At 38.9% G+C, this 24,344-nt stretch overlaps 1 protein-coding gene across 4 annotated transcripts; it reads right to left on the minus strand.

Annotated features, from left to right (window-relative positions):
* Positions 1 to 2,488: 2,488 nt before the first annotated feature.
* Positions 2,489 to 15,689, minus strand: unkl (unk like zinc finger). Of its 4 annotated transcripts, none has more exons than XM_034089756.1 (16): positions 15,603 to 15,689; positions 14,738 to 14,947; positions 12,536 to 12,712; positions 11,556 to 11,689; positions 11,338 to 11,473; positions 11,132 to 11,249; positions 10,546 to 10,630; positions 9,948 to 10,063; positions 9,439 to 9,627; positions 8,865 to 8,915; positions 8,383 to 8,560; positions 8,206 to 8,295; positions 7,859 to 8,095; positions 6,982 to 7,169; positions 5,034 to 5,291; positions 2,489 to 4,879 (listed from the first exon to the last, which is right to left on the minus strand). In XM_034089756.1, exons 1-16 carry the CDS (start codon positions 15,665 to 15,667, stop codon positions 4,724 to 4,726), a joined length of 2,388 nt encoding a protein of 795 aa, XP_033945647.1. In that variant the 5' UTR covers positions 15,668 to 15,689; the 3' UTR covers positions 2,489 to 4,723. The 4 variants fall into 4 exon arrangements, with proteins under 4 accessions (XP_033945647.1, XP_033945646.1, XP_033945649.1 ...); XM_034089755.1 differs by having other exon boundaries at positions 9,939 to 10,063; XM_034089758.1 differs by lacking the exon at positions 9,439 to 9,627.
* Positions 15,690 to 24,344: the final 8,655 nt, after the last annotated feature.

The following is a 24,344-nucleotide window of genomic DNA, read 5'->3' on the forward strand; positions in this document are numbered from 1 at the left end:
TAAATAAGATCTAAACCCACTGTTGTTCAGTACATAATCCAAGAAATGCACTTTCCTCAGATGTAACAAATTCTTTTTGAAATCACTGAGAAAAAGACATTTCTTTCCTCGTTATGCTTCCAATAGAAACTTGAAAACCTTTATTTGTTTGAGTTCTAATGCATTTTATTGAATAGCGAGCGGTTCCCAACTAGATGCTCCATCATGATGAATGACCTGCGCTCCATAATATCCAGAGACCTATCATTGAATATCATTTAGAACAATACATTCAACATTTCAGGCTTCAGTGTTAAAATAACATGACATTTTCTAAAGTGTATGGAACAGCTGGTTCCACATTCAGATTCTAGCATTTTGCTTAATTTGAACAACTCCATCATTTACATGTACAAGATTGCATAAATCTTCAGGCTCCATCTTTCATAATATTAAAAAAACAACAACTAACAATAATGCAAATTAGATGAAACTATTCCAATGATACATCTATTACAGTTCATTTACAAGAGTTGGTGCTTTTCTAACAAACAAATTGACTTGTTGGTGCCAAATGACTCGTTGAGATCAAAATGAATTGAATGGTAGTTCAGCAAGTATTGATGCGTTTTTTGTTTGTTTATCATCGTATGGCAAATACAGACTGAGATAGACGGTCATTTTCCAATGACAGCAGTTTCTCATTCAGCTCGTGTGGCCTGAATCCTCGAGGATCATTTAGCGTTCACAGAATGGTCTAAATATCGTAAGGCACTGGCATTTTGAATCTAATTAAGCAATTTGAGAGCAAATGTCTCATATTCTGACATCTTCTCTTGATACCAATCAATACAATGTGATTATTAAAGGCACAGATGTACTTGAAAGTAATTGGTCCGTTAGATAAATTGAACAAATCTAAAGAAATGCGAGCTGTGCTTATCACGTGAATGTTTCATTCATGTTAAAAAAAACTTGAATTGGGGCGAGTAGACCACAAGAGAGACAAACAATTATCATAACAAGAACTCAGTTTGAATGATATGTCTGTATCTGCCATTAACGTTTGTCACAATCATCACCTGTCCCGCCATTGTACAAAAACTCATCTGGACCACAGCTTCAAAGAGATAGAAAACAAAGAGTCAGAGAGAAAAAGCACCGTTCACTGTCGGCCTACCGTAACAGCATATAATGCATAACCATCCGTTTCCAAAGTGATTGAGATTATTCGTGAAGCTAAAACGACAAACCGTTTACATGGCCACTTCCGAAGCACACATGTCATCACGGTGACATTCCTTCACTGTAGACGACATTAAACTGACACTGAATCCTCACTTGAGGCGGCGTGTGCTAGCCAGCATTGCACACACCTGCCATTAATGCATACCTAGCACAAAAATCAAATATACAAATACACATTTTTTTAAGGACCCATGCACTTTTGATGAACATTATCTAATTAAGGTACTAGGTGATTACTTAAAAAAAATCTATTTAGGTCTCCTTACTGAAAAAAAAAAAAAAAATGAAATGTAGTACAAAAACAAAGAACAACAGTTTAGGTCTTTGGTAAAACTGCAGAAAAGGAGTTCATTGATGTTGTGAGCAAAAGCCATTGGCATATTCCTGTTGGTTGCTCTCGACCAGGAAGTCTTACTGAATGACGTATTACAGCAAAAATCCATCCAAAAACAGCCATTTTATTTTTGTTTTATCTGGATGGCCTTCATGACTACAGGCAGATGTTAGAAATTGTTTTATTCCAAGGGTAATTTCCCCTGATTTGGACAGCTACTAGAACTCCACTTTGGTTGATTTTCCGCACACGACATCATTAATCGAGTTGGCTTCACAGCTAAAGCAAAGCAGACCTGCTCCGTACACTGCTCCCCAGCGTACGGGGGGATAACTCTAAACCTAAATGGACAATCTATGGCAGTCCAATCTGTGACATCATTCTTAGTGATATACAAAAGTACTGAATGGATTTACAAATCATTAACAAGTCAAGTTAGACAGATGATAGTTTCTAAAAATCTGAGCTGTGGACGACGACATTCAAACATCTAAATGTAATAAGAAGAAACTACATGAATACCTTTTCCAGTAGCAGCGAAGCTCGCAGAAGTTATTAAGCCTTTACTACACTCAAAATAGGTCAATACAAATATCCTGGCAGTGACACAGAAATGTGTTTCCCTCTTTTCTTTGTAGCTGGTTAACATATCGCATAACATGCAATACTAGAAATGATCAGCCTGCTATTTAACGTCATCATTAAATGCTAAAATACTCTCTTTTTGATTTGCTTAATTGTCATTTATGTGAATGTAAACAATTCCTTTTCCCATATTAAGAAGTAGCAAAAAGTGTACCATGATTTTATATATTGAATAATACGTAAGAATAATCTTTTCTTTAACACAGTAGAAGGTCATTTCAAACAGAGGAACCTACCCAACTTACACTTTACCCACAGAACTCTCAATTCACGGCAAAATCATTACAATTAAAACAAACAGTTTTTTAATATGTTGCTATACAAATACATCTGTCCTGTTTGCATACTCCCAAGCGTTGAATTTGAAAAACCTAATTTCAAGGACTGCAGCGAAAGAGCACCACGCCGAGGAATGAGTGTGTGGCGGGGGGACGACGACGACATTGTTTCCATTATCTACCGCAGAAATACTTAATGGGATTGGGCCAAATACACTGGCATAAATGTATAATATATACACGTATATACTCATACGCATGTTGATGCTTCTGCAAAGTTAAACTGCACAAGCTTTGAATACTTGTGACAATTCTACACATAACCTTTTTCACTGAAGGCACTTTAGAGTTAGAGGCCGATATGTTCTCAAGAGGCTAGATTCCTACACAGGTCACCATCTCAGGCTTTTAGCAAATACAATACATGCTTCTCTCACAGGCTAGCCTACAGACATCTCTACAAAACTAAAGTAACGGATTGAAAAACAGCCTTAACATGTAGCGTGTGCCTTACTGATATTACAGCTGCTGGTTATGCCCTCAATGCATGTTACATTTGCACTTACTTGATTGAATTGTTTTATAAATCTAACTACGAAAGTAGAAACTATTAAGTACTTTTCTATGAAATCTTAATAAGATGTTGAACCATGCCATGATTTAACAATAGGAAACATGAAATATCTAAATGATGTTTCACAGTACACACAGAAGCTTCAGACATTAGCTTATATAGAAAACACACAATTAGAAATCAACAAAAAGGATACCTACAAAGCAGCTTCACGCTCAATTCTATACCCTTTAAGAAAGTCCCAGCTAACAAAGTGCTTTTAGAAGAAATCTAACTTCTTGAGTTGGTCAAAATAATGATGCTTGACTAGGAGGATTTCAAAAATAATGTGAATCAAGATGTGGCTTCACTTAAAGAGGAACACATGTGATTTCTTTAGAAAATCTGCAAATAGTTTATATTGTTGGAAAACACTTCAAATGTTGTTTTTCCCCATCAGTAACTCCCCTTAGTGTTAAATGCAATAATACAAATATGTGTTTATTGTGTATATATGTATTCCTTGCTAACATCCTGTACATTTGACCTATATTTGACACGTTTTCCACACGTCAGTTTTGGTATCTCCATGCTGTGTTCATGGGTTTCCCCCAAAACATGTTTATCTGATATAGGTTCTTTGACGTCTTGTGTCTTGCTTTGCTTCCGTGAGCTCTTGGTGGATTCAGTATATGTATTCCTCTTTAGGTAAAGAAAAAACTGCTTTGAGTTTTGCCCATTTTATGTTTAGCATCAGCACGCTGTCCCTGGCAGTACGTTGGAAACATCCACACAGTGAGCCCTTTGCATTTTAAAACCTGAAGCACCTGAGGCCCTGGCTACTGTGGTACCCTATCATCAATGGCTGTATCTGTATTTACTGTTGTGTCCTTTTGATCACACTATTCCCACCACCAGAAAGATTGAGAAGTGACCTTACAGTATGAGAAGAACTTCTCACTATATATATGATTATACAGTTACAGTGAGTACGCTTTATAGTATTTATTTCTTCCAAAACAAGAATATGATGTGTCTTAAGTCAACAGGTTTGAAGCATATTTGTTACATTTCCACAGTATTTCTGAAACGTTGCTCTGGGTGGATTAGGTCAGAGATGGATCCACAATAATTCAAAGTGCAGTGAAGTATTTCCAATCAATAAACAGTAAAACACGAGGATAGAGATACAACCCATACTCATTCATGTCTTAAAGAATACAGATTGTAAGCAAGTTTCGTGGTCTCATTAGCATTTCTTTTTTTGTATCTGTAATTATGCATTTTCTGTCAAGTTTGCATATTTGTATTTTGTCTGGGGAAAGTATTCCTGCATATTGTGTATGTCAACACATCTGGACACAAGATGAATGTCTTTTAATGTCATGATTAAAGATCTGAGAAATTGCAATTGCATATTCTAATTTGATTGCATGGATTTTCACACAGAAAGCCACCTGGCTGAACAAGGTCATGTGCACATAAAATGAGCAAAAACTATGAATGATTTCTTCCCCTGTACACAATGTGATTGATAATACTATTTGTTTGTCAGTCAAACATCATCGTATTCTAAATGTATTCGTTCACTGTATGAAACAGACATTGCTATTTAGAAAAATGGTCATATCTATTAGCAGTTTTTCAAAGGGCTTATATTTAAATAGTACCTCGACTAGTTGTACATCACCACTTCACTATTTTTGTTCTACAGTAGGGACATTCTGTTTTACTAAGCACACAGTTCTCACATAGTACATAATGTTGGCACGGCTGCAGGACAATGCAACGATCATGCTTTTGGCAAACTATACATTTCTTTGACTGAAGCTGATATATTACCTGTGGGGGAAAGAAGAGAATGGATGTCAGCCGCAACTTAGGGAAACACTTCATGCAGATTGTTCAAATTAGCATGGCAAAACGTAGCTCTGATAAACCCGTTAAAAACTAGATGCTAAAAGTGAAATTCTATGTGTGATCTATTCTGTCTTACCCCGTCTATAAGGTCTAGGTCATTACGCAGCTGACTCTGGAGCGAGTGGAGCTTTGACAAGGGGAGCTCGTCCAGCTCTCCATAGCTACGTAGCAGCGGCGTCTCCGGGGTGCGACAGAGCGCGTCAAAGTCCCCTTGGAGCTCTTTGAGCTTGCGCTGCGTCTCCTCCCACTTCTGTTCGGCCAGCTGTCGCTCCGCCTCGGCCGCCTTCGCTTGCTCCTTCGCCTCCAGAGCGTCTTTCTGGCAAGCTTCACAGGCCTGGAACAAAGAGTTGCGATTACATACAAATCCATGAGCTCAGAGGTGTTTTAAAGATCCCCTATTATACTGTTTTTCATCAATATATTAGAGGTCTCAGATATATACAAAACATGTCTCTGAAGTGTTTGGCTCCAAATAGTAAACAGATAATTGTAACATCCCATAATCCCCTCTGTTTCAGCCCCGTTTCAAAAGTGCTGATTCTCTGTCTGTTACTTTAGATCAGGGGTGGGGAACCTCCGGGCCGTATACGGACTGTGAGACCATTTGATACGGCCCTTGAGGTCATTTATAAACACACGCAAAAAATAAAAAAATGTAAGAAATCTAGACCGCAAAATAATTAAACAAGCGAGTGCCTGTTTTTCCTGGCCAAGGTCAGGGTCCTTGAACACAACACGAGCCTAACGTATCACCACGTGGTATATATGTCTCGTCTGACTGGGGTGCAGTTCTGACAGAGAGCACCAGAACGCCACTTCACAAACTGCAGTACCCATAAGGAGCCGTACACATGCCGCAGTTTCTGCGTGTCTGTGTCTTTAGTTGTAAACCCAGTGGCGATCTGCTCATCTGTCATACTGATCATACAGTCAATAGCTTTTTTTTTTTTTTTTTGATATACTTTATTAATCCCCGTGGGGAAATTGTTTCTCTGCATTTGACCCATCCTAGTGTTAGGAGCAGTGGGCAGCCATTTTTGAACAGCGCCCGGGATTAGCATTATTAGCATCTGGTTAGCTAGCTATGCTAACGAATATAAGAAGCTTTTTCTACAACCAGTGAGGTAAAGGCACATCTTTATATGATCATTATAGATAAAAAATAAAGTAAACAGGTATAAAATACTATATGACAGTAAAAAAAAGTTGTTATTAATAAACAAGAATACAGTTTGAAAGGAGAGTGATTTGTAAAATATCCATAAAGAAAAAGAAAATCTGCATACAGTTCTGTTTCATATGGGTTTTGAGAGATGTTTCCATAGATCTCCTAATGTTGCTCTCAAAGTGCTCCAGATTGATGCTTTTAGCTTCAACATTTAAAACAACAAAAAAAACAAATCTTCCCGGGGGAGCATGGGGGGGGGGAATCATGTCCACATGGATAGGAAACTAAATACATTTGCACACATCTTGTGTCCATATACTTCTGTGTTGGTGGTCATGCCACATATCTGGATTAAGAGGTTGCTTTTTCTTTGCACAGCATGAAAGAAAGGTGAAATTAATGGGCTGTGATTTTAGTATTTTTAAGCAGAGGTCAATCATTTGCACGGCCCTCTGAGGATGAAAACATTGAAATGGCCCTTGAGAGGAAAAAGGTTCCCCACCCCTGCTTTAGATGAAAATAAGGAGCCCCTCCCCCCTCAGAGATATTTGGATAGAAAGAACACAATGGTGCTCTAGGAGGAGATTCAGGTGATAAGGGGGGGGGGGGGTTACCTTGGTTGGTGATTGGCTAATGGTTACACAAGCCAAAAAATCGTTATGACATCATAAAATGCCCAAAATCTGATCAGCTCATTTTCTGACAGGTTTTTATATAAATAGATCAGGACAAAAAGAGAGAGAATCTTTGTTCCTGAAACGTTCAGAATCTCTTTACAGAGGGGACACATGTCGATGTACAAAAGTGGATTTAACATAATAGGTCCCCTTTAAATGAGTTAGTTTACATCACTGACTTGTTTGACCTGGTGCCAGGCCTCCTCCCACTGTTTGATCTTCCTCTTGGCCTCGTCCAGGTCCCTAAAGAGCCGAGCCAGATCTGCACTGCTGGCGCTGGACGTCAGGCTGCTGAAGACTGGAGAGGGGCTCGGAGAGAAGCTGCCACTCACAAAGTCCCAAATACTGCTGGCCCCGCCGTTCAAGCCTAGGGGAGAAGTGTTCAAGTCATAAGAACAAGCAGTGGATAGTTGTTTACAATCATTTGGACCGATGTCTAATTGCTAGTGATTTAGTTCAGAGAAACGGCATCCTTCCAGCAACTCTAAAAGCCATATTTCTCAGCGTAACTTCTGGAAGGTTGAAAAAAATGCTCCATACTTAATTACGCTAACGTTAAATATTGCAGAAAGATAATAAGATAAGAACTGTATTAACCTCAAAGTAAATTCAGATGAGAGATTGCTCAAAACAATAACATAATAAATAGATTGATAATTATAAAGAATTAATACCGACACCACCACAAACATTTTTAGCAATAAGAGAAAGAAAAAATGTAGTGAAGTAAACTAGAAAAGTGAATAACATGAGAATAAAACAGTAAAAAAAAAACATTTATAAAGTGTTATGCCAACACCAGTGCAAAATAGTATTTCATAGTAAGGTATAATTAGTATAATAAGAAAACTAGAATAAAAAGTAATATTTTGCATGATAAAAAGAGTTTTGTAAATAATATAAAAAACGTTATATTGCACATGATTTGGATATTACTTTTGTTCTCACTGTGTACGAGTTCAACTATTTCCATCGCCATAAAAGACTGAGATTCAAATCTGAAGTCGAATGCTTCCCAGCTCACGCGGAACAAAATGCCTGGTGCTCTCGGCTCACCTAAAGAATTCTGGGAAGAGGAGGTGGGAGTTCCCAGCAGGCCGTGCTCCTGCTTGGCTAACATGTTGGAAGGGTGATTCTGCTGCAATATGGAGGCAGCGAGCAGGGACTGCGACAGAGACTGAGACAGGGAGCTGAGCGGGGAGGTGGAGAGCGAGGAGGACGAGTTAAAGGAGGAAGATCGGCCCAGAGAGCCGGGAATGTTCACAGGAGCGGAGCCACCCAGCATCCTCTGTCCTGTGGGGACAACCGAAACACTGCTGTTACATTTTTATAATGTACAGGCATATCATGAGACCACTTGTGTTGGACAGCTGAATGTACTTTAACAAACTGCATGTCCTTACTTGCAAATCCCATACTGTTGTCCTGCTCCTCCAGCTCCTTATCCAGAGACGCAACATTGATGTCACAGAAGTTCAGGTCCAGAGCGGATCCTAAGGGGAAACGGAAAACATCTGGCTGACATTTTAAACTAAATGCAGAGCGGCAGTACGCAGCTCAGTGGCTTCACAAACACATACCTATGACTGACTCCACAGTGTTGCTCCCCGGATAGAAAGGAGTGGCTTTTGCATTCATGGTTGATAAGGTGGTGGGTGAAGAACTATCTGAGCCGATGCTGGAGGCCAAGCTGGACGTTATGCTGGAGGTGAAGCTTGTTGCCAAAGGGTTCACCGCAGAGAATACAGTATGTTGTGTCTGGAAGGGAGGCACAGGTGGCATGTTTCATTTCTATTGTTGATTGCACATCTCTGTCTGAAACCAGAGCCCAGGTGTGGGAGAGAAACTATTATTTACATGCACAAAAACCTATATAAAAAACAAACAAAAGCATTCTGGCCCTTTGAAAATCTCCCAGCATTGTGTGATGTTTCCATGTCAAAGTGATCCTTGTCACATCAACATGTAGCACTATTAAAATGACTAGGAGCTTTTAATAGTATTTTAAATCAATAATGATGTTAGATTTCATTTCATCACTGTCCAAAAAGAAAATCCAAACCTGTTTTTCTTGGTCCATCATTTTCTGATCCATCTGCCCCTTGTTCTTAATCTACACAAGTGACACATAACACAACACAGACAAAATGCTCAAATAAATAATATCAAAAAATGTCACAAACTTTTGATTTGCAATGATTCTTTCAGTATTCAAACATATTGCTTTTGATTACACATTCTTTTATAATAACAGAGACAAGTGAAATCAACTTAAGGGCCATTCTGAGTGTAGTGTTACAAAGGACGGAGGGTTTGTCCAGCCTGATTGCAAGCTCTCACATGTTGACTAAATGTGACATTACAACAAACATGCAACAAGGCTCAACAATGTGTTTTTGTCAGGTCACCCATGTATAAGGTACTCAATGCTCTCATCAAGTGACAAGTTTTTAATAAAGAACACCCGACACATTAGATGATCTAATACCTGTAAATGAAATGTCTCAAAGTGATACAATGCAAAATGACATGAATGATACGTTTCAAAATGAATTAAAAGAGGAATGACAGTGATGCATTAAAGCCCCGAGTTGTGTCTGTGTGTTAGAGTCTTCCTAAAGCTGAAGTCTGTATACCTGGTCCTCTCGTTCAAAGCCCGGAGCTTTGGGATAGTTAGACGTCAGAGATGAGACACTGGATGTGGTGGACTCTGAACATATACTACTATCAGTAAAGGGGTTAGGCCTGCAGGTGGAACCCACTGGGGATAACAAACTGTCGCTTCCTGAGCTTGGAGTTACAGTCGAGCTATGAGAACATGAAACCTGAGAAAGAGAAGTGCACATGGACTTAATGAAAGGATGATCAACGTATGGATAAATAAATAAAACCAATATTCTAAATAGATCTATTTTAGAGTGAGAATGTAACAATGAATAGCTTAGAATGATGGTCTTAATAATGACAAATCAATGCATGCCAGCAGAAAGATGAGAGCATGGTAAACAACATATCAACAGCTAAAAGGGTGAATTGTTAATGAGGGATTTGTGTTCTCTTGAAATACAACACCATGTATGTGTTTATTCTGTTGAATTTCCTTTTGAAGTCGTGACATAGCAACGGGAAAACATACACTTCCTACTTGTCCGTTGCTGCTGGTTGCGCTGCCCCCGCTGTTCCACTCGCTGACGGGACACTCTGAGTACTGAGAGCTGGACTGCATCACTGTCAGCATGGTCTCCTCTGTGGAGGGGGTTCCTGACGGGAGTACATTCAATGAAAACAGCATAAACAACGAGATGTGCAGCAGCCACATTCCGACAACATTGCTTGTTGCTACGGCTGCATGGCTAATGAGAAATGCTAACGTAGCCGAATATCGCAATAACGATTTTCTTTGCTTTTTTTTTTAACTGATATTGAAGTTTACTTTTTTTAGCCTTGTATTGAGAATAATGCTAAAATACAAAAAGAAAATATTAAACAGTTTGAACATTTAACTGAACATAAAAGGCCCCAATAAAGACTATTTCCTTACTTATTCTCTCTTTCAACTAAGTAAGAAAGAGCCTTTTACAATACCTATTAACCTTTACCTATATGTTTAAAATGTTAACAGTGCATATTTGAACATTTGGGGAAACCAAGACAATTATCTGACAGGTGTATATATATATATATATATTAACTCGTTTGTTTTCAAGAGTACTGAGACAGTATTTAGATACACTTTGACTTACTTTCTACGTGAGCAAACGCACAAAACGGTCCTCTGGGACAGTATCCCGTTTGTCGCATGTCATTGCATTTGGTTGATTTGTAGATCTGAGAGGAAGAAAAACAGACAAATCAAAAAGACAATGAGTTACAAAGTTAAGATTTACGATACAATCAAAAACAATAAAACCTCATAAACACAATATCTTAAAACTGCAGGAGTCAAGCACACTTTCTCACACTACACATGCCTTAATTATGGTTGTTATGGTAACTAGTCCATTTTAAGGCTTGAGTATTGTAATTCAAATGTATTATTGTAAAAGGAAAAGCTATGATCATCTTGCAATCTACTTATTTATCTAAATAGTTATCACCGCAATAAACCGTATTTAATTTAGTCTTATTGTACAATATTTGACTTCATATTCTTTTCTTGTAAACATCATATTCTATTTACATGTATATAGACTTCTTCTTATGTTATTATACATGTTGCATCGTTGGAGGAGTCAGAAGCATTGAAGTGCCGTTCCTCCACTGTAGCGTATGTGCATATGACAATAAACCCTTTAAATCGATGTATGTTATTTTGGAAGTATCCCTCACCTCCGGGTGGAACTGCTGTTCGGTGCGGGAGTGGCAGTACTGGCAGCTGTCTGCACTGTCACACTTTGAGGGCTCGCCCCATTCATCCCCATGTTTCACGTTAGGGCAGGGAGTTGACCTGCATCACAGTGACAACATTTAACACGCTACAATCATACAACTCAAAACCCTGTTTCTTATTCTAAAACTCTGTCACCATAACTTACCGATATTTTAACTTTCTTGGATTTCGTCTCCGATCTCTACTGTTGTGGTAGTGGGGGCACGCGTAGCCCTGCCTGCATAGTCGGGGGGGCTTTGTACACTGATCGGTTTTATAGTTGGCTAAAACAAAGTTGGTGTCTGCAAAAACAATTGATGTCATTTTATTTGTATTTTGCCGGAAGTGTGTTACCGGTTGCACGAGCTGGTCATCACGACTCACCTTGCCAGCGGGGGTCTTCTGTCAGAGTTTTCTCGATCATAGCTTGGCTGGCTAACACCCCTGGCTGCAGGTCAGGAATACCTTCCCCAGATCCCAGCTGTCCGTTCTGAAGGGCTTCTTGTGCTTGAATCTCTCTGCGACATGAAACCAAGGTTAGTTCCGTCCCTATTGCTTCGAAACGTATACAAATATTGGTTGTCGTTTCAAAAGAGTTAAATATAGTATTATGCTAAATTACTGAATCACTGGCCTCTCTTCATGTTGATCATAACACTGTACATGTATACAAGTGATCATTGCTGAAACTAATTCTTAAAATACTATAGAGAAGAAACCATTTGAGACACGTTATACTGGATCATCGTCAGAGGGTTCGGGCCGCATGAGACCTGTTCAGGAGATCTGAACAAAGTGAAGGTTTTTTGGAGTCAAAATTGTGATTCTCAAACTTTTGGTCGGATCAAAAAGATATTTACATGTGGCCCTTAACCTCTTCCATAACCACCCGGTATAAAACAACGGGGGTGGGTCAATAAGGGAGGGGCACAGGATGGTAATTGTTTTTATTAATGGCTTTTAAGGAGAAAAGGTTTTATTACTACTGTTGGGTTGCATGTCTTTTCTTTGTGAAATGTTGTGTTTGTGGCTGCAAATGTCCACCTCTGTGGTACACTAAAGTTTATCTTCAATATATTAAGTTACAGGCAGATGTACCAGTATGTGTTTCAAGGTATCAGATAACCTCACTCAGACTCTTCCAGCAGCACAGAGCTGAATGCAGCTATTTGTCTTTTTTATATTCACTGAACCAAGCCCCTCAAACAGTGTCACAGACTCAAATGTGAGTCTGTAAATCCTTTAAACCTTTATACTACGGACACTCTGTGGACATCACATCCAAGTTGGCTGATTTGTCTGTTCCTGTGCGAGTTCAAAGGTTGGCAGGGAATAGAGAGGCCACTATTTGCTTTATATGTCACCTGATATCATAGACTGGAGGTCGGAGATCATGTGGCCCGTGAGCGAAAGCACAGTGGAGGCCATTCTTCACACAATGCCCTCGAGCGTCTGTCTCATGGATGCAAGTGCCGGTCTTGTAATAGCGTAGATGGTACTTTCGCTCTGTGTCGCCCGTGGTCCGGTGCAAGTAAGGACAGCTAAGGAAGCAAGGAAACAACGTTTTAATATTTCAGCGGATGAAAAAAGAATAAAACACTGAACAATGCTCCTATAAGTACTAGAGTCTTCTAGTACTTATAGGAGCATTCATGTGAAAACACAATAGCTAAGCACTGCACAGACATTTAAAATATGGTCCAATCAAAATAGAGTTATTATTATATTGAATTGTAATTAGAAATAGGGTTCTCTTATGGCTGCACACATTTTTAAACAGATTCCACTGCCTCAAGAAATGTATGGCCAATAAGCCTCTTGAATAAACCATTTTTTTCCCTTTCTTGAGTAGCAACAGTTGCTATGGCAACACAAAAGGTTATACAAAAATAGCTGCCATTGGCAGAGGAGGAACTGTAAGGATGGCAGACGTTCATTTTCCATTAGTCCAATAATCATAGTTCTTTTTGTTTTTTATGTTGGGCTCTATTGCTGTGCCATTTGTAATTCCTGGTCACACAGAGAGAACTGCAGCCTCCTTAGGAGAGATACCATATTGTTTCACTTACGTTCATATTTATTATACTTATAATAATGCTTGAACTCTTTTATAGTGAATTGAATGCCTGTCACTCTGATGCAAATGATGCCATGTGCAGAACAATGGAGACTATTCGGTCACAAATAAGAAACAAGGAAACTAAATTGGTGTCTTATTGTAGGGGAGAACATTTCCGTGCATCAAATCACAATAGAAGAAAAAAATACTGATATTGTGATACTGATCACAAAGCAACAACCAAATAGGACTAAACAGCATATTACATTACATTGCATTTAGCTGACGCTTTAATCCAAAGCGACTTACAATAAGTACATTCGACCAGGAAGATACAACCTTGAAGAAAAAAGAATCATTAGCATATCTAGCACTCCTCACTTTAGTAAATAATACACCCATTTCTATATCTCATCTTAAGAGCAGTCTTTTCCGGGCAGGAATCTATGATTATAACTGATACAGTCCTCTTGGCTGGAGCTGATCTGCACATATGTCATTAAAACACACAGAGCTTGTTTATGCTGCCGTGTTACTAAAGCCACAGCAAGCTGATATAATTAACATGTTTTTTAATCTATAATTTTCAATCCAAATTCACAAACACATGCTCCTAGTCCCCTGCAAACATCTCCGCAGAACAGTTAGCTTCATTGTAGAACTGCAAAGTAGAGTTTAAAAGTATTTTTTTTGTAAATTGTCATTGCAATGTCAACCTGTATTATTAACATGTCAGGAAAGACTAACTGTTACACTTGAATATAGTGTACACTACATTCTGTCTGTAGGCGCTACTTTCAAGCAATCTGCAGTATTTAGGGCGTATGCTGAGAGCAGCAAAAGGGCAGAACTTAGTGCACTTTATCATCTGTTTTTATAGCAAGAAGAAAATCAAAAAAATAAATGTTTTGATAATTTATTTACCAGTTATTTTAATTCAAAACATCAGAATTTCAAGAAAAAGCAGCTTCTCAAATATGGAGATTTCCCATTTCTTTGTTTTAAATAATTGTAAACTGAATATAGTTGTCATTTAAAGATATCACTTTGGACTATGACTAAACTGGAGAGAACAGATGTTGCTACTATTTCATAGAAAAAACTATTGATAGCGAAAATAGTAAGCAGATTAACCAGTAATGATAATAATAAGATTATTATTTGCAGACCTAATGGCTTCGTTTTGTGCATCCCTATTACATTAATAAAGTTTCCTTAAGTTTTTTTTCAAACTCACTTTATAAAACAAATAAGTAAACAATATATATATCCATCCACACAGTTCTTCCCAATTAAGACACATCACGACCCAAACCTATTTAAGGGACACCTGAACGTTTGTATACTTTATGACATTTCCTGTGCTTTGAATGTTTTAGTGGCATCAGTTTGATAACATATTTTCTCCTAAAGCTACAGGGGTTCTCGTCCCAAACATGGCAGCAAAACATCAGTCAGCAGCTGCATCACAACGCACTGAAGCTTTCATGAAAAGACTGAAACGTACTCATCTCCATCCGGGCAGATGCCTGTGGTCTCGTCGTATTTGGTGCAGTACACGTCAGGGCTGTAGTTAAAAGTTCCGTCTCTTCTTCTGATAGGTCTTCTTCTCCGCTGGTTGAGAAAATGCCAGTGAAAACACGTAAAGGGTCTGTGCTGCGTACACTTGTGCTGAAGGAACAACGGACACTGCTCTGTCCTGAACTCCTTCAAGTATCTGAAACAAGGAAAAACAAAATAAACAGTCTCAGGAACCGCGTTCTGAAATGAACACTCATTATGAAATAAGTCAAAAGCGGGGAAAAAGTGTAAAGACAGTGTTGTGTCGTGGTATGCAGCTAGTGTTGTAGCCTACTATATATTTTTGGGTCACTAACGTAAGCTTGCTATTCAGAGAGTAAACTACGTTATTGTTTGGACGTAACGCTTGTTGAATGTCCATGAGCGTACGTCTATAAATGTGCGTAGCAAGGGGGAACTCAAAATAAGGCCGAGCTATTTACAAGCAGACTGGTTAGCGAGTTCCTGGCTAATCATTTAGCAGACCAAGTTGACGGTTTAACATTCAAAAGATTATTCAAAACAGTTCCCCAACTCGGTAAAACAGTTATAAACGATTCCGTTAACGCATGGCTTGACACTTAAGCAATTTAAGACGTCCGTGTTTCCTACATTAGGGCTGGTGTCGTTAGCGTGCAGTCGCTGTTTGCTATGTGACGTTAGGTAGTCACAAAGCCTGGAAAAGCACCATGTTTTCAACGCACACATAAGAGTTGAGGAATGCGAGAAATGCAAACGCGCATATGTGCACGTGCAAAAAACATTTTCTTCAACGAGCCATGTTGTTGTTTATTTGCAGTAGCTTTACTCACGTATAGTGGCTAGGTTTCTCGGTTTGAGGAGACCCATTGGCCGCCGTTTTCGAAACCGACGGCATTTTCAGTCAAAACAATGAATTGCGCATGCGCTTGGATCTGTTGCTCGCGTCCATGCATGCACGTCCGCATACACTGCATCAGAGCAGCAGGGGGCGCTGCAAACAACACCGTGTTTATGTCCTCTGGCTTGTTGGAGCTGATTACTTTATCTCTATCAATACACATTCTGCCTGAATGGACTGTTATATTTAATTATAGTAAAATTAAGGAATATAATAATACCCCCATTTATTTCAAACACTTAAATTACTGTATAAACTCCAATACATGTCTGTCTGGTCTTCAGGTTATCAGGCTTAATCTGTCATTTCCTCTTCCTCAAATGATTGTCTTTTTATAGCATACATTAGAAGACTCATCTCAGCTCTATTTAAGGTGAAGGTTTCCGTGTGTGTGTGGGGTTTTCAGGTTTTCTCTTTTAGAGGCTTCTCTATGTAGCTCTTTACACTGTTATTATATTTCTCTTTTATTTGTGTGTTTCATTTGTTTTTATGTCAGTGATTATGCTTAGTTTAAATATAACAGATTTTTAAAGAGTAAAATCATTCTACGGTGGCCCTGAAGTGCAACGCTACAGCATTTCAGAAAACACTACAGCGTTTCACAAAACACAACAGCATTTCAGAAAACGGCGCAGCATTTCAGACAACGCAACAGCATTTCAGAAAACACAACAGCCCAGAGGGCCTCAGTTCTCCGCCCCCCCCGCGAGAGTGAGAGGTGACAAGGGGAGCACGTCTGTAACCCGACACCGTTGCAATTAATCGACATCTGACCGATCACGGCTTTGATACGGCCACTAGTGCAGGTGAAGAGATGTCGGTGAAAAGACCGTTTCAGTCCGGCGCAAGCAAGAGGGAAAAAAAACAAAACATGAAGAAACTAGAGCATCACTCGAAGGTGGGTTATTGTATGAGTCAAATGTACAACTTGCGAATGTTGTATAAGTCAAATTTCCAATTGCCATATTAAAACATCAGCTGCAATTCACGACATGAAGAAGACAGTCTCTGCATAGCATATAGGCTAATGGAGATGCAGTTATATCCAGCATTCTTTATTTACCATTCATTCAAGTATGTTATGCCTTTTATCTCCTAATGTACAGGAGGAAGAGTGATACACTGTCTGTCTAGTTGGCTTACATAACAGTTAAAGTTTACAGCTTAAAAAACATGGAGCATTTTTCCCCCTTATATTCATTTTTATGTCAATTTGCACATGTCATGGTGATGCTCAGCCTCTCCCCTTAACTCCTAACAGTCATCATCATGTCAACCACAACACAGAGAAATACTGATAGAAATGTGTGTGTAGTTGTTGATACATTGCTGACAGAGGGAACTAGAATACAGATTTAAGAAATATCAGTTTTTGAGCATGTCATAAGCATGTTTTGTCTTGACTATATTACAACTATATTATAGTTATAGTTATAACTATATTATATTATAATATAAATAATATAGTATTTATATTATTGAATTGATTATGATTATTATTATTATCATTATTAGTAGAAGTAGTTACTAGTTATTTGCATTAATTATATTTTAATCTTTTTGAGGCTAGTATTTGGCAGGAAATGCCGACGTATTCACCTGTAAACGCATACTGAACGACATACATGCACATTTACCATTTACCTCACTGTATAAAAAAGTAATTGTGTTGATAATCAATCAATCAATCAATCAATCAATCAATCAATCAATCAATCAATCAATCAATCAATGTTTATTTATATAGCCCAATATTACAAATGTTAAATTTGTCTCAGTAGTCTTCACAGTGTGTACAGAATATCAGTATGACAATATGACACCCTCTGTCCTTAGACCCTCACATCGTACAAGGAAAAACTTCCAAAGAAAACCCAGTTTAAAGGGAAAAATGGGAGAACCTCAGGGAGAGCAACAGAGGAGGGATCCCTCTCCCAGGACGGACAGACGTGCAATAGATGCCGTGTGTAAATTGAAAAGATAATACATTTGCAACATAGGTAGTCCAAATGTTTGGAAATGCATGTGTGTATAATAGGAAGATGAATCCACGAGGATATCCATCCAGGACCTATGATCCAGGACCACAGCCACGACTCAAGATCCAGCGCTCGCGATCCAGGACACAGGACCGCAGGATCATCCATGACTCCGGATCCCAGCGTATATAGACACCAAAAAGAAAGACATTTGGGGAAGCTGGGTTAATCGGAACATGAGTGTACACGGGTATAGACAGAGAGAAGGAAGAAGTAAGATGTCCCCCGACAAACTAAGCCTATATCAGCAAAACTAGGGGCTGAATCTAATCAGCCCTAACTATAAGCTTTATCAAAAAGGAAGGTCTTAAGCGCACTCTTAAAAACGGATAGGGTGTCTGCCGCCCGAACACAAACTGGAAGCTGATTCCACAAATGTGGAGCTTGATAAGAAAAGGCTCTGGCTCCCATTGTACTTTTAGAGATTCTAGGAACAACCAACAACCCTGCATTCTTGGAACGCAATGCCCTAGTAGGACAGTAGGGTATAATGAGTTCTTTAAGGTAAGATGGCGCCTGCCCATTAAGGGCTTTGTAGGCGAGAAGAAGAATTTTAAATTCTATCCTGTGTTCTATAGGAAGCCAGTGTAAGGCAGCCAGAACAGGAGTAATGTGGTCCCTTTTCCTAACTCTGGTTAGTACACGAGCTGCAGCATTTTTGAATCAGCTGAAGCAACTTGACTGACTTCTTGGTACACCCTGATAATAAAGAGTTACAATAATCCAGCCTAGAAGTAACAAATGCATGGACTAGTTTCTCTGCATCGTTTTGAGGCAAGATATGCCTGATTTTTGCAATGTTACGTAGATGGAAGTAGGCGGTCCTTGAAATTGATTTTATGTGGGCGTTAAAGGATAAATCCTCATCAAATATAACACCAAGATTCCTTACAGTCTCACTGGAGGCCAAATTAATGCCATCCATAGTTAGTATGTCTTTAGATAATTTGTTTCGTAGATTCTTCGGGCCAAGTACAATAACTTCAGTTTTGGTCGTGTTTAACATCAAAAAGTTTAAGGTCATCCACGTTTTTAAGTCCTTAAGGCAGTCTTGAATTTTATTTAGATGATTAATTTCATCAGGCTTGATTGATAAATATAGTTGAGTATCATCCGCATAACAATGAGAGTTTACAGAATGATTCCTTATAATATTGCCTAACGGAAGCATATATAATGTGAACAAAATAGGTCCGAGCACTGAGCCCTGTGGCACTCCATGGCTAACTTTGGTTTGCGTGGAAGATTCATCGTTAACACGTACAAACTGAGAGCGTTCAGATAGATAGGACCTAAACCAGCCTAAAGCAGTTCCCTGTATGCCAACTAAGTGCTCTAGTCTTTGCAATAGGATATCATGGTCGATAGTATCAAATGCAGCACTGAGATCGAGCAAAACAAGAATAGAGACAAGTCCCTTGTCTGAGGCTATTAGAATATCATTTGTGACTTTAACCAGAGCTGTCTCTGTGCTATGATGTGTTCTAAAGCCAGACTGAAAATCTTCAAATAAATCATTGTTTTTTAAGTAATCACACAACTGTTTTGCGACTGCTTTCTCAAGAATTTTTGAGAGGAACGGAAGATTAGAAATAGGTCTATAGTTGGCTAAAACCTCTGGATCGAGGTTGTGCTTTTAAGAAGCGGTTTTATCACTGCTACTTTGAATGATTGTGGAACATAGCCTGATAATAAAGACATATTCATAATATTTAATAAAGAAGTGCTAATTAATGGAAAAACTTCCTTCAACAGCTTAGTTGGAATTGGGTCTAACATGCACGTTGATGGTTTAGAAGAGAGAATCATTGAATGTAATTGTTCAAGGTTAATGGCTGAAAAGCATTCTAGTTTACTATCTAGTGTAATATTAGAACTTACGATTCCGGGAGCTGTTGATAACATTATACTGGTCGAAGGCAAGAGGTCATTAATTTTGTTTCTAAGAGTAACAATTTTATCGTTAAAAAAGCACATAAAATCATTACTACTGAGTGCTATGGGAATAGAAGGCTCAATGGAGCTGTGGCTCTCTGTCAGCCTGGCTACAGTGCTGAAAAGAAATCTTGCATTATTCTTATTCTCATCTATTAATGAAGAGTAGTAGGCTGCTCTCGCTTTACGCAGTGCTTTCTTATATTCATTGAGAGTAATATGCCAAATTAAACGAGATTCTTCAAGTTTAGTGGAACGCCATATCCTTTCAAGTTGTCTAGACTTTTGCTTTATTTTGCGGGTTTCGGCATTATGCCATGGAGCTAATCTATGTTGTTTTATTTTCTTCTTTTTCAAAGGAGCAACAGAGTCTAATTTTATTCACAGCGCATCTATAGCACTATCAACAACATGATCAATTTGGTGTGGTGTACATTTTGTATAAGTTTCCTCCCCTACATGCAGATATGCTATCGAGTTAAGTATTGGTGGAATCTCTTCCTTAAATGTGGCTATAGCACTAACAGATTTCAGGTTTCTGCTGCAAGAGCTTTTGACTAATGCTTTGTAGTCTAGTAACAGTACTTCAAAAGTTACTAAGAAATGGTCGGATAAAGCAGGATTATGCGGTTCGACTAATAGTTGCTCAATTTCAATACCATAAGTCAGAACAAGGTCGAGAGTGTGATTATAACAGTGGGTTGGTTTATTTACACTCTGACAGAAACCAACAGAATCTAATATAGAGTTAAATGCAACAGTAAGGCTATTTTTATCATCGTCAACATGAATATTAAAGTCACCTACGATAATTACTTTGTCTGTTTTAAGAACCAAAGTTGATAAAAACTCAGAGAATTCTGATAAGAATTCTGAATAAGGACCTGGTGCACGATACACTGTAACAAATAAGATTGGCTGCAAAGTTTTCCAGGTCGGATGCGTAAGACTAAAAACGAGGCTTTCAAAAGAGGTATAATTACATTTTGGTTTAGTATTGATAAGTAAACTTGAGTCAAAGATTGCTGCAACTCCACCTCCTCGGCCCGTGCCTCGAGCAATATGAGTGTTGACATGGCTGGGTGGAGTGGCCTCATTTATGCTGACATATTCTTCATGTCTCAACCAAGTTTCAGTGAGACAGCATATATCAATATTATAATCTGATATTAAATAATTTACCAATATTGCTTTAGATGCTAGAGATCTTATGTTTAAGAGACCACATTTAATCTTCCTGTTTTGTTGCACTGTAGTAGTTGTTACATTTACTTTTATTAGGTTATTATGTATGACACCTCTATTAGGTTTTACCTTAAATTGTCCTTGGGCAGACACACACACCGCTAATATTGGGTATTTTATTGGGTTCGGGATTCCTATGGGTGACTGCCTAGGAGAGAGCGCAGAGAAGCGTGTAAGACTGCGACTCTGCCTCCTGGTCATAATAATAATACAGGAATTATATTTGCAAAGTAGCCTACTTTGTTTCCAAAAAAAATGTTTTCACTCCTTTCGGTTGGGGGGGGGCTCATCTCACAATGTCGCTTGGGGCCCCACGTTGGCCAGGGGCGGCCCTGCTGCTGTGATTGGTTGTTTTTGCTGCCAGTCAAGAAATGACGCTGCGTGATTGGCCCAACACATCAGCCGTTAGCTGTTAGCACACACTCAGAGCTCACAGCTCCTCATATCTGTTCAGAAACTGGACAAAAGTTAAACATATACAAACCACAGACTGTCTATGTCATGGTGAATACAGTCGCTGCTTTATTTATGTCTGTATGACGTTGTTGTGAGTGTGGACGGAGCAGCTACAGGTTAGTTTAGCCTGATGGATCCGATTCCGATCTCCATGTAAATCCTATGGGAGATACCAACTACAACAAAATGAACATATTTGACTGTGATGTAATTGTAATACACGTTTCAAAGTGATGCCGAAGTAACTACATACTGATAACGGTTAGTAAAAACCATGAATTAACGCTTTGACAAGTCTGCAGACAAGACGGCAGGCGAAAAGCTTTTAAAATGCGTGTTTTCTGAATGGAATCGGACCCATCAGGCTAAACTAACCTGTTGCTGCTCCGTCCACACTCACAACAACGTCATACAGACATAAATAAAGCAGCGACTGTATTCGCCATGACACAGACAGTCTGTGGTTTGTACTGTACATGTTTAACTTTTATTTTTAACATCTTTGTTCTCTTTTGAGAATCAAACAAAACAGATTTAAATAAAATAAAAAGAATGCAAACAAACAAGTGAAATGAACTAAATGGCTGAATTGCTTTTAATTCACTGGCAGGAGCGACAAGTGAGGAGGAGCAAAAAGTGAACAACGAGGGAGAGGTTGAACAAAGAGAAAGAGTAGAGGACAGAGAGAGTAAAGAACAGGAAGAAGACAGAGAGACTAAAGACGATGGAAGAGAGGCTGCAGGTTATGGAAAGGAGAGAGACATGGAAAATGAATGTTACAATGTGTTGTGATCATTTTAGCCTCTTCTGCATGTCCAGATCATTAATAGTAACAATCAACTGATTCTTATGTATTACACTTTAAAAATGATTTATGCTGACATTGTCAGCCCACTGACATGGGTTGAAATCAATATATTATCCAATTTGTGACCCCCCACAGGACTTAAAAAGCACCTAAATCATTAAAATCCCAAAAATCTCGGGGGGTATCCCCCGAACCCCCCTAGCATGTTTGGACCTCGGTATTTAGGAAATCCTGGATACGGCCCTGATGAGGAGCTGTGAGCTCTGAGTGTGTGCTAACGGCTGATGTGTTGGGACATATTTCGCTGTTGGGTGTTGACCAATCACGAAGCGTCATTTCTTGACTGGCAGCAAAAACAACCAATCACAGCAGTGCTTCTCTGGCTGGCTCTGTCCAATCACAAACAAGAAGTGTTCTCCCTAAAGGAATACCCTTTCCGTCCAATGTGAAATGCTGTGGTGTTTTCTGAAATGCTGTTGTGTTTTCTGAAATGCTGCGGCGTTTTCTGAAATGCTGTAGTGTTTTGTGAAATGCTGCGGTATCTTACACTTCAGGGCCACCGTACATTTCACATTATTTAATAATGCATGTGTTTATAATACAAGTCTTTAAGTATTTTTTAAATAGGTGATCTATTTTTGGAAAGTATGTAACAGGAGTGTTTTTTTAAACGGAAATGCAGGTTTGGCAGACAATGCACAGTAGATACTTCAATCAGCTGCCTCCAAATACAAGTTTCCAATTGTCTGTTTTAAGAATTTGGTTGCTTTTATATATATATTTGATGGGTTCTGCCTGAAGCCTTTAAAAACCAACCCTATTTCTTCCCCTCTGTATCTGGGAAGCTAATTATTCTATTCAGATCTTTTTTCCTGCAAGGGATTTTAATTTACAAATGCAATTATACGTTTGATCCATTATTCAGCTGCTGAGGTCCTCCGGGTGCACGGCCTTATGATTATGCATAAACCCTGGACTGTCCTGTTGTAATTACTTTGACATGCCCCACCCCCACTCAGCTTACAGTTGGATGTCCAGTAACTTTCTTAGGCAGGAAACATTTAGTCTAATCACTTTAAGTAGAAGTATATTACATTTGGTTTGTTTTGGTGTGCACAATTAGATGCCAGCTCATTAGATACAATTCTACAATATCATTTTGATGCGATGCAAAAGCTCTGCTATGAATTGTTACATTTTTTGGAAGATGTTTTCTATCTTCATTAACATGAATTAAAGTGACAAAAAATATAGAACAACAACAATCTGCCTTTATCCATACCTCTCTGAACAAAAACTTTCCCCTCACTTTATACATTATCCCATTGTTTTGCACCTAGTAAAGTGGCTACTGTGTATATTTGCATCTGCACAAAGTATATTTGTGCTTGGTTGAAGCAACAGCAGCTGGTGTACAGTGAGCATACATGTACCCATAAGCCTGCAAAACTACTCTATTTTAGTTTTACCAACAACCTTTTCATCCAAGTCAGGAAAAAAGCTTGAGGCTTTGGCATCATCATCATTTTGCTGCCCAATATTTTTGCATGAATTATGAAATTATTTAGCATTATTTTCGTTAACCAGTTAGATGTGTATCCTGCATCATCCAGAGGAAGCAATGTGAGCGAGGGGAAAAGTCACACCCTCTCTACTCTCTGTGACGTCAGCCACCACAAACCTTTGACCTCACTCAGAGCTCTCAGCTGTACACACAGACCACTGTCAACCTCTTCTCACAGCATCTCCAGTGTGTGTGTGTGTGTGTGTGTGTGTGTGTGTGTGTGTGTGTGTGTGTGTGTGTGTGTGTGTGTGTGTGTGTGTGTGTGTGTGTGTATGTGTGACGTAAAGATGATCCTTTGTCTCTTACACCTTGTCGGACTCGGATGGCCTCTAGGTGTTGCTTCTTTATCTCAGAGAACATGACAGCTCTCATTGGATTACTGCTTCCCTGTCTTCCTGTGTTGTGTACCGTCTGGGGCCCCGATAGAGACACGTGCTGTACTCAGACTGCACTAAATCCACATTTAAAAAAGACATATTGTATTTGTTAAGGTTTAAAAACTGTGAACACAAGCTGAATGCTGCATGTTAAGGATATGGGACGCAGAATCTTTAGCATCATGGACCACAACAAGTTTGCCTCTCATAAACAATCACTTAAACAATCCTCAGCGCGGCTTTCCCAGGC

Source organism: Pseudochaenichthys georgianus, chromosome 8, assembly GCF_902827115.2.
Source record: "Pseudochaenichthys georgianus chromosome 8, fPseGeo1.2, whole genome shotgun sequence".
Taxonomy (NCBI): Eukaryota; Metazoa; Chordata; class Actinopteri; order Perciformes; family Channichthyidae; genus Pseudochaenichthys; species Pseudochaenichthys georgianus.